Source organism: Quercus robur, chromosome 8, assembly GCF_932294415.1.
Source record: "Quercus robur chromosome 8, dhQueRobu3.1, whole genome shotgun sequence".
In the NCBI taxonomy this organism is placed as follows: Eukaryota; Viridiplantae; Streptophyta; class Magnoliopsida; order Fagales; family Fagaceae; genus Quercus; species Quercus robur.
This window is the reverse complement of record NC_065541.1, coordinates 49,981,972-49,993,065: the sequence shown is the minus strand read 5'-3', so window position 1 is coordinate 49,993,065 and position 11,094 is coordinate 49,981,972. Positions and strand designations below refer to the sequence as shown.

Below are 11,094 nucleotides of genomic sequence, written 5' to 3'. Positions count from 1 at the left end.
CTTAACAAAGCCATGTCAAATTCTGTTTTTTTTTTTTTTTTTCAATCTTCTAGATGTTTCTCTCTAACCACTCGTATTTATGTTGACATTAAGCCCGCCTTTACATTACACAATTAAGACACTTAAAACAAGCAAGGGCTATGCAAAGTTGTATGATCAAAGCTACACATTGATCATTCATTTATGAACAAGCCTGGATGAACACATTAAACATCAACAATTAATTAAGTAGTTGACTGCAACAGTGGGAAGCAGCTTTAACCAAACTCTATTGGGTAAGATGTACCTAATGCTAACAATGCTGAACCCATGTTGGTGATATAATAAGGAATGAAGAATGGTGTGCTTTTCTTATATCCCTTTTGGATTAGGGCTTCCACTCCGGTGCTGCTGTTAAGCCTCCCATGCCTGTTCCCACTAAAACTCCAATTTTTGTTCTGTCCATCTGCATGCCATGCAAAATGATAAATCTATAACGCTTAATGTACAAGCTGATAAACTACAATGTGCCGCTCATAGAATGACTAACTTTTTCAAGAACTTCAGTTCCAAGGTTGGCAATATAGAAAAGTTATTTGTTGCTTTCAACTTGAAATACCAACCGGGGGCGGCTTGATGCATTTGGAGGCTTAAGGCAAAAATTGATCGTTTTGTTTTAGATGCAATATTACTACTAATTAACATGAACTACGTAGAATTTTTTCTTTTTTTAGAAATTTTATAGACAGAAAAAATTTGACAAAATTTTTCATACTTGTTGATGTGGTAGCTAGATTGATAGTGGTAAGTAAAACAGTGGTATTAGTAATAAACTTAGATGAAAACTAGTAAAAGTTTGCTAACTAAACTCTTATTATTATTCTTTTTTTTTTTTTAGAAATGTAACATTCACAATATTTTTTACAACAAATCCTAGATTTTAAATTGCTTTTTGTTTTCTATTTAAAAATATCACTATAATTATTTTTTTGCCATCAACAGTAAGCTGTAACAACCTACTACTTAGCATTAGTTGTAAAAGTGTTGTGAAAAATATTGTGGACGTTACATTTTTCTTTATTTTTTTATTTGATTTTCATCTGGTAAAAAAAATATTTTATTTATTGATTATAAATAATCCTATTGGTTAAAATTTGGGGGCCTTTTTTTTACTTGGGGCCTTAGGCGACCGTATTTCTTGCTCTACCATTCAGCCGGCCCTGATACCAACGAGAAGATTTAGTTTAATTATTCAAATATTTTTTTTCATAATCAGAAAAAGTCACATGATTTTCATTTTCCAAATGAAAGTTCAATTTCTAAAAAGTTTGATCATGGTAATATAATCGTGATGCTATGAGCGCAGAACAATTAAGGTTCAATTGAAGATTCAGTAAATTGTATTTGTGCAATAAAAAATGAAGCAGAACAACCAATTAAAGATTCAGTAAATTCGTTAATTTTTGCTCTAACAAAACATTTCATAGGAGATCCAGGAACATTTCATGAAGCAGAACAACCAATCAATGTTTTTGTTGGTTATTGTATTTCTTTGTTTTTTTTATAAGTAATGATTAGGTTTTTTTATTAAAAAACAAAGCCAACCTAAGTACATTGGAAATGTAGTATGGGGGCAATACTATCAAAGTCCTCAAATTACAATGGTCTAACAAAACAGAAATTTAAAAACATGAGTTACTACTGTATTTCATATGTCTTGAGCTATATTAATAAAGTTTGTAATATCTATTAATGCACTCTTTGATTGTTTAAAAACATGACAAATTAATTAAAATTTTGAAATATATGTAAATTTTACTTAGGATCCTATGTTGAATAACCACATGTACAGCGTACCACCATTCAAACAAGGCTAATGTGAGAGGTGGCTTCGTTTTTAATGATCAGTAGTTTACCTAAGAAGTTATCAATTTCAAACGTACGTGTCATTATTGAAAAGTTAAAGAGTTGAGTTACTGAACAGATCAACATGAGGTTTGATTAAGATTCAATGTTTTAGATTTATTTTCCTTTTGTTTGATTCATTTTTTCTTTTTACCAATAACCGGGCCTGGTTTGTCTTACGTTCTTAGGATCTGAATGGTTGGCCACTTTGTAATGTTGTGAATTGTTAGGGGACTGAGAGAGGAGTTCAATGGACCTAATTAAACACTAACATTAACTTTAGAGTGTTAATTTTAAGGAATAGAAACAATTAAATTCATTAAAAACCCATACAATACAAAAATCTAGATAAGTTAATCATTTGACCATCAAATTCAACTACATTCATTTCAAAAGTCTTAAAACACATTATTATCATGTATTGTTATTTAATATGATACTATGAATCTTTAAAAATCATTTTATTATAAATAGTGAATGAAATATTAGAACGCTATTTCAAACAAACAAAAAAATATGAATACTTTACAAAATCTTCCTAATATTGACATGTTGGTGGAAATATTTTCGAAGGTGGGAAATGATTCAGCAACATTATTGGGAAATATCAAGTTAAGGTATAACAAAACAACTTTTTCAATTTATATATACTAATTTATTTCACTCTATATAAGTTATGCAGTCTATTTATTCAATTTTTTTTTTCTTAATTAGTTGCAAAAGCTTCAACAAATTAATAGAAAACAAATTGGTCCTCCAAAAAATTCAACTCACTCCATATTTCAGTCACCCAGCCCTACTAAATGACAAAGCAAAAATACTCATTTTTTCATGTTACAAAGCAAAGAATCTCCATGCACTACTCATAGTGGGACACATACAAATACTTCTTGAATGAAGAATTTGTTGAAGGAAAAAAATTGATTGAAGAAGCTCTTGCATGTGGCGATTTTATGGCAACTTATACTCATGGAGTCATGTTGCTTTGTGAATCAAATCCTAAAGGCATAATTAAACTTTTGGAAATTTTAAATGATGAACATGGGAAGCATTGGCTTCTAAAATGCCGAAAAATACTTTGATTACTTGCTGGGGCACCGTCCTTTACCAAATTCCAAACTTTCAAGCATGCCAAAAAACTGGAATGGAACATTGGAATCGAGATGAACCTTATTCTTATGGTTATGAAGAATTTGTGGATACGTGCAAAAGATGCATGATCGACCTTGAAATGTTTAAGTTGGTGAATTGGTTTTTTAAATTCTCTTTTCTTTTTTCTTTTTTTCATTGTAGCATCACTTAAATAATAAGATGCAATATTCTGTTTTTTATTAATTATTTATTGAACTTGGTAAAAGTTTTACAATTATGATTTCCTTAATGGTTTGAGAAAAGCAATGATTATGGATTGTGAGAAATTTGAAGCATGATGAACCTTATTTTTTATGGCTATGAAGAATTTGTGGTTACATGCAAAAGATGCTTAATCTACCTTGAAATGTTTAAGTTGGTTAATTGGTTAAATAATAAAATGCAATGTTTTGTTTTTTTATTCATCGTTTTATCCATGTGATAAACCCAAAAAGAAAAAGAAAAAATTGACTAATATGAGTACGAGTTACATACTAGTCTATATATAAAATAATAGGTGAAGCAGAGAGAGTGTGAAATTGAATTCCAAATTAGAACTCTAATTTTGTGCCATGTGTCTAGAATCTGAAATTGAAGTTGAATTTTGCATCATGTGGCTAAATGTATGTGAGCTCATTCTCATTAAAATCACTTCTATGTATTGGGTCAAGTGAGTTACTGTGTTAATTAAGTTTTTTCTTGATTTTGTAGTCAAACGTGAAAACCAAAGAGATTAATATCGGTGATAAGAACTTGGTTTGGGTACATTGCATAATTTCCAAAAAGATAGCAAAGCCAGAGTTTGCATCTTTGTTATAAATTGCTTACAAAGTTTGCATCTTTACATTTGCACTGAGTTTCGGATTAAAGTGCTTTCTTCTTGGTTCTGACACTGAGTTTTGTTTACTATTCACTTATAAAGTTTGCATCTTTACATTTGTTATAAATTGCTAATATGTGATTAGATGCACATTATGCCTAAAATTCACTATCCTTATATTTGGCTTTTTGTTTAGGTTTGGCACCTATAACAATGAAGAAAGCACTGCTGTGGACCGATGGATGATACTTTTTGCAAGCTGCAAAGGAACTTAGTGGTCAATGGAATCTCACGCGAATTGGAGAGGACCCGGCTGTAGATGTCTAGATGGCAGATGTGAGTCACTATGTTTTTAAAATGTTGAGTGAATGTAAAAGTTATGAACAATGTAAATTTTCCGGAGAGAGATTTATTATTCTATATTTATGCAAGTTTGGTCGCCTTCTTGGAGTGGATCACTCCACCTTGTCTTTCTACTGGAATTTTTTATTCAAATTGTTACAATTTAATTCGAAATTTTATTTGAATTTTCTTATTGTTGTTACTATCATATATTATCATTCCAATTGTTCAATTAGAATCTGAAATTGGAGTCCAATTTTACTATTCACGTGTACAATCTAATTATTTTTAATTTTGCTGTCATATGCAAAAGCCAATAAGATGAAATTAATAACACATTAAACACTCATGCTTTGGGAATCGGTAGTACCAATCTAAATCCATTGGACCTGCTTCGTGATAATACAACTATGAAAGATGTATAAAAACACGCACAAACCCCTCTCTTTATAAAAAGAGATTGAAAAGAATTTCTTTTATCAATCATGGAACTTCAAAGGTTTTTTCTTCACACAAATGCCCATCATGTTACAAAATGACCCATCGTAAAACTACAAAATGAGTACAACTCTGAGGGTTTTTTTTTTTTAATTTTAAATTTTTTAAGCTGCGAAAATTTCAATCACCAATAGAGATTGAAGATTCAAAAGCGTGAATGGATCTTTTGGATAAACATTGTCACCAAGGTTCATCTTTTTGTGTAAAATATATATACTGCTAAATTTTGTTAATGAAATTTTCTGGTTAATAATATGAATTTAGACTTAACTAAACCTTTTAAACATGAATAAACTCATAATTAATAATATATCCATTCCCGTGCGATAGCACGGGGCTACATACTAGTATATATTAATAGGTAAAGTTTAGAAAAAATTCAATTAGATTCTACAATTGAAGTATAATTTTGCGCCATGTGTCCTAAATTATTTATTTTTAGAGAGAGTTTTATTTATTAATTTTGTAGTCAAATGTAGGACCACATCATAAATATCCATCTAAATGAGTTATTGCATACAAAAACCAAAAAGTCTAAAATTAATGAACATAAAAAAAAAAATTTTAAATAAAAAATAAAAAATTTAAAAATAAAAAAATGGATAATTTATATTTTTTTACCTATTAATATTCTTACAAGATTTTTTAAAGAATTTAAAAAAAATAAAAATGACTATCAATAATATTTAAATTATATATGTAAAAATTATACTAAACATCTTAATATATATCTTTTAAGTATATTCATGCATATGCATAGAATTATAAACTAGTAGTTTAATAATAGTAGATGTCCACTCAATGAAAAAAAAAAAAAAAAAAAAAAAAAAAGTAGTACGGACAATTCATTTCCTTAATTGATTTGATTTATTTCCTCTAAAAATTTGACTTTTATTTTTGTCATATGAAGATACTTGTCAGCCTGACCCTCTTACAACCTGATTGTCCAAAATTATTCCGAAACCCGACTATATTTTGCTCAACCCGAACCCACTGATTGCCATGTGAAGGATTTATAAATAGCACTAACATCAGGGATGCTAAGTGCCAAATTATTTGACATTTGTCCCATCAAACACCCAAAAAAAAACCTTCAGAGCATTAGCATTGAAGAATGCTAATGCTATATCTAAGGCCTTTTTGGCATTTCATAACTCAAAAACCTTTGCATCAAAAAATGATTTACCTCACTATTGCAAAATTTTTTGCAATAGTGTACTGTAGCACTATGGTAAAAAAAAAAAATTAATTACAACCCTTTTCCGTTGGAATAAGATCTTTAGCTGAAAAAAAGTGATGATGTGAAAGAAATAATAAAGAAAGATTAAAAAATAATATTTTAATAAAAAAGTAAAATAATAGAGTTTTTGGATGTAAGATGTATTGTAAAATAATATGGTATAATTGATAAAGTAGTTTTTTGGGATGGTAAAATAGAATAGAGTAGCATTCTTCAATGCTAATGCTCTCACATCGTATGTTTTAAATGCTAAAAATGTTGGGTACGGACACCAAGTGCTAAAAGATAGTATATGAGTAATTTTGTAGATTTTTATTCAATTTTGTAAAATTTTATTCAATTCCTCTCTCCTCTCACATTTCTCTCAGACCTCGCCGTGGAGATGGGTTTTGTAACTGTGATTGTGAATGGGTATGGAGATGGTGGCATTTTCTCTTTCTAAACACTCTCTCTGTAACTTTCTTCACAGCTAGTTTTTCGTTTCCTTTACTTCAAAACCAAAAGCAGTGCTGGTACGTTCTTTTTTTTTTTTTTTTTGGTTCCTTCTTTAATTTTCAGAATAGAATCCATCACTTTAATAAGCTCTGTGTTTCACGTTCTTCTTCTTTTTTTGATACTGATTGTGACTGTGAATTGTTTTGTAATTATGAGTTGCTGTCACAGAGAAAGAGAGGGGGACCCGAGATGAAGAAGGTTACGGCGTCGACGCCAAACGGATCTGCAGCCATGGAATCCGACGAGGGAACGAAGTCCTCCTCCATCGATTTCGGTACGGCGGAGGCGATGGACCACATTCGGACACTCACCGATGTCGGAGCCATGACCCGACTCCTCCACGAGTGCATAGCGTACCAGCGCTCGTTGGACCTCGACCTTGACAACCTCCTCTCGCAGCGCTCAGATTTGGACAAGCAACTCCTCCACCTCCAGAAATCTTCGGAGGTACTCGATATAGTCTCTGCCGACTCGGAGTACATGCTCTCCAACGTGTCCTCCACGTCCAAGCTGGCTGATCAGGTGAGCCGGAAGGTTCGAGAACTTGACCTCGCACAGTCGCGCGTGAACTCCACCCTCCACCGCATCGACGCCATTGTTGAGCGATCCAATTGCATCGACGGAGTCAACAAGGCTCTCGATTCCGAAGACTTCGAGTCTGCCGCAAACTACGTTCAGACCTTTTTCCAGATCGATGCCAAGTACAAGGACTCTGGATCTCATCAGAGGGACCAAATGCTCTCATTCAAGAAGCAATTGGAAGGAATTGTACGGAAGAAGCTCTCTGCAGCCGTGGATCAACGTGACCACGCCGCGATCTTGCGGTTTATCCGGATTTTCCCGCCGCTTGGATTGGAGGATGAGGGATTACAGGTCTATGTCGGTTACTTGAAGAAAGTGATTGCAATGAGAGCGAGAATGGAGTTCGAGCACATGGTGGAGTTGATGGAACAAAAAGGAAACCAGACGAGCCAAGTGAATTTCATTTCGTGCTTGACGAATCTGTTCAAGGATATAGTCTTGGCAATTGAAGAGAACAGTGAGATTCTGAGAGGTCTATGTGGCGAGGATGGGATCGTTTATGCGATTTGCGAGCTTCAAGAAGAATGTGACTCGCGAGGTTCATTGATCTTGAAGAAATATATGGAATTCAGGAAGTTAGGCCGGTTATCATCTGAGATCAATGCTCAGAACAAGAATTTGCTTGCTGTGGGAGGAGGATCCGAAGGTCCTGACCCGAGGGAGATTGAATCATACTTGGAAGAAATACTATCGTTGATGCAATTGGGTGAGGATTATACGGAATTCATGGTGTCGAAGATCAAAGCCTTGAGTTCAGTTGATCCAGAGTTACTTCCGCGAGCCACAAAGGCGTTTCGGAGTGGAAGCTTTAGCAAAGTTGTGCAAGAGATCACCGGGTTCTATGTGGTTCTAGAAGGTTTCTTTATGGTGGAGAATGTGAGGAAGGCTATAAGGATTGACGAGGAGGTTCCAGATAGCTTGACCACTTCAATGGTAGATGATGTCTTTTATGTTCTACAGAGTTGCTTGCGGAGGGCCATTTTCACCTCCAATATCAGCTCTGTGGTTGCGGTGCTCAGTGGTGCTAGTAGTTTGTTGAGCAATGAGTATCATGAAGCTTTGCAGCACAAGACCAGGGAGCCCAACCTTGGTGCCAAGCTGTTCTTGGCTGGTGTTGCGGTTCACAAGACTGGGACGGAGATTGCCACTGCTTTGAATAATATAGATGTCAGTGGCGAGTATGTTCTCAAGCTTAAACATGAGATTGAAGAGCAATGTGCTGAGGTGAGTGGTTTACTTTGTCACAATGTGGTTTTATTAGTTTCAAGTTTAAACTCAATCAAAACAGAATTATGCTTCTTAGTTTGAAGATTGAACCTTGAACCATTTGAAGTTTTATTAGTTTCAAGTTAGCACCCAGTTAAAACAGAACTATGCTTAGTTTGAAGTTTGAACCAATTGAAGCTGTATAGCAGCTGTTACATACTATATGGATTTGGCTCATGAGATATGTTGAAACCCAGTAATCTAAACAAAGGCTGTGAGTGACTTTTAAGACAGAATGACAAGGCTCTAGAGCATTTACTGAGATCTGAAAAAGATTGGGTAAAAGTAACATTGTTAATCTATTCCAAATGTAACATAGTTGGTCATGTTTATAATGCTCTAATGCCCAGTTTGTCTTGGCAATTTTTGTTCACTATTGCTGATATTTATTCAGATTTAGAAAGATCCTTCAACCTACTGAGACCATTGTTTAGCATCCCCTACTGCTTAGTTTTGCTGCTTGTTGAAAGCTGTGATACACTGACACTTGGAACTAGCTATAAAGAACTATTTGGGTAATGAGACTAATAAAAATGGGCTTGACACTGTAGTTCTTTATTTTTTTTCATTATTTTTTTCCGTGGAAATAAATTTTGGTATCTTGTGTCGATCATTGTCTTTTTTTCTGGACATACTTGTTTCAATTGGTTGCACTAGTACTTTATGCTTTTTATACAATGTCCGGTATGGGCTGAGTTCAGGTTTATATTGTCAACTCTTATGAGGGAGCAATTGTTCCATCAGTCCATACTAAATCAATCAGGTCTCCTCTTTAATACTCAACCCCTTATTTTTCCTTCTTATCCTTTTTGTATTGTGTGACCCTACGTGAAAACTTGGCTCTTATACTGGATGCTTCTCTTAGGCTTTGTTCTTCTCATTTTTATATATTTGTGTGAGACATTATCTGATGTGGTTATACACCTGGTTAGGTTCCTATGCTCAAGTAATATTAACTTGCTTATCTGTTAAAATACTTCCCATCTTTTTTGCATTAAATAGACTTAAATTATTTTTATCAGGTATTCCCCGCACCAGCTGATAGAGAAAAAGTGAAATCTTGTTTGTCTGAATTGAGTGATATGAGCAACACTTTCAAGCAAGCTCTAAATGCTGGCATGGAACAGCTTGTGGCAACTGTGACACCCCGAATCCGTCCAGTGTTAGATAATGTAGCAACCATCAGTTATGAACTGTCAGAGGCTGAATATGCAGACAATGAGGTGAATGATCCATGGGTTCAGAGGCTTCTTCATGCTGTTGAGACAAATGTGGCATGGCTTCAGCCACTAATGACTGCTAGCAACTATGACTCATTTGTTCATTTGGTCATTGACTTCATCGTTAAGAGGCTCGAAGTGATCATGATGCAGAAAAGGTTCAGTCAACTTGGAGGCCTTCAGCTCGACAGAGATGCAAGGGCATTGGTAAGCCATTTCTCAAGCATGACTCAGAGGACTGTTAGGGATAAGTTCGCTCGTATTACTCAAATGGCTACAATCCTCAACTTGGAGAAGGTTTCTGAGATTCTAGATTTCTGGGGTGAGAACTCAGGACCTATGACCTGGAGATTAACCCCAGCCGAAGTTAGGCGAGTATTGGGTCTCAGGGTTGATTTTAAACCTGAAGCAATTGCTGCTCTTAAGTTGTAGTTCCCATTTGTCTAGTCCCCTCTCTCCCTTCATATTTTTTTATTATTGTTGTTAGTATCATTTTTCTTGGTCTTTGTTCAGCAGAATGAAATACTCACAGTATCCTCATGCTACATTGCCTTGAGTTCATTTGAACTTCAAGAAATGTGAAAGCATAATTATGCAGCAAATATGGGAATTTTGCCTTTACAATTTTTGTTGTTTTGGAAGTTAGAACATTCTTGATATTGTCTCTTTACATTCACAATACTGAAAGTTATTATTGTTGTGAGTCACATACATTATTCTATGTCCTTTGTTAATGGATAGATGAGTTAATTTTGATTAAACCTAAAAGTGTATTACGATCTATATCTATTACCTAAAATAAAAAGAGCAAAGAACCCGTGAATAATTATTTTTGTTGAGTGAGATATTTGTGAGTCAATACACATCAATTCATGGCGACAAGGCAAAGGCCATGGTTGGTTGCTGGGATGGAGTCAACTTTGTGGTGTGGTTGGCAGAGAGGAGGCAGACGAGCATCACAAGTTGGGATTTTTATTTTGTTTTGGTATTTTGGCAAACATGCATGACAGGTAATCTCTCTCTCAATTTCCAGTTGAAGTTTGATTCATTCATTACAAAATAAAACAGACTCACTCCCTACTCCAATTACGGATTTTCATTGTCACCTCCTTTGTGTTGTCAGCTTCTACCAGTCTTGACAAAGCCTTAAGAGTATATTCTGATTCCAAGTCTATTTCATTATGCATCTAAAATCACCATATGTAAATTGCAGTTGTAGAAGGTGTTCTTGAAGTATTCCAAGGTTTTTCCATGGTAAGATTTCACATTATCATATGAATACAGCTATATCCATGCTCCTTTCTTTGCTTTGAAACATTAGAAAAAGAAAAAAAAAAAAACAAAAACAAAAAGAAATGAATATATTTGTGTGCGTGTTTTGAGATGGGGATGGTGAAGAGGGTGAGATTTGGGATTTGGATTTGTTTTCTTTTGATTTGGTGAACGTTGCAAGCCATTAAGACTTTTATGCAGGGGGATATTAGGGCGCTGGAGTTATGTAAGAGTATTTATGTTCCTAGAGGTGTAGATTAGATCTCAAAGGGTGATGCAACTGGTTTGTTGCTACTTGCTTGAACAATTCTTGTTTTGTTGTTGTTGCAGCTTACTTTTCTTTA

The 11,094-nt window shown here is 34.2% G+C and overlaps 1 protein-coding gene across 1 annotated transcript; it reads left to right on the top strand.

Moving 5' to 3' along the window:
• The first annotated feature begins 6,232 nt into the window (after positions 1-6,232).
• On the top strand, positions 6,233-10,185 carry LOC126696850 (conserved oligomeric Golgi complex subunit 4). The gene is made up of 3 exons (XM_050393577.1): positions 6,233-6,427; positions 6,579-8,216; positions 9,281-10,185. Exons 2-3 carry the CDS (start codon positions 6,600-6,602, stop codon positions 9,908-9,910), a joined length of 2,247 nt encoding a protein of 748 aa, XP_050249534.1. The 5' UTR covers positions 6,233-6,427; positions 6,579-6,599; the 3' UTR covers positions 9,911-10,185.
• The last annotated feature ends 909 nt before the right edge of the window (positions 10,186-11,094 follow it).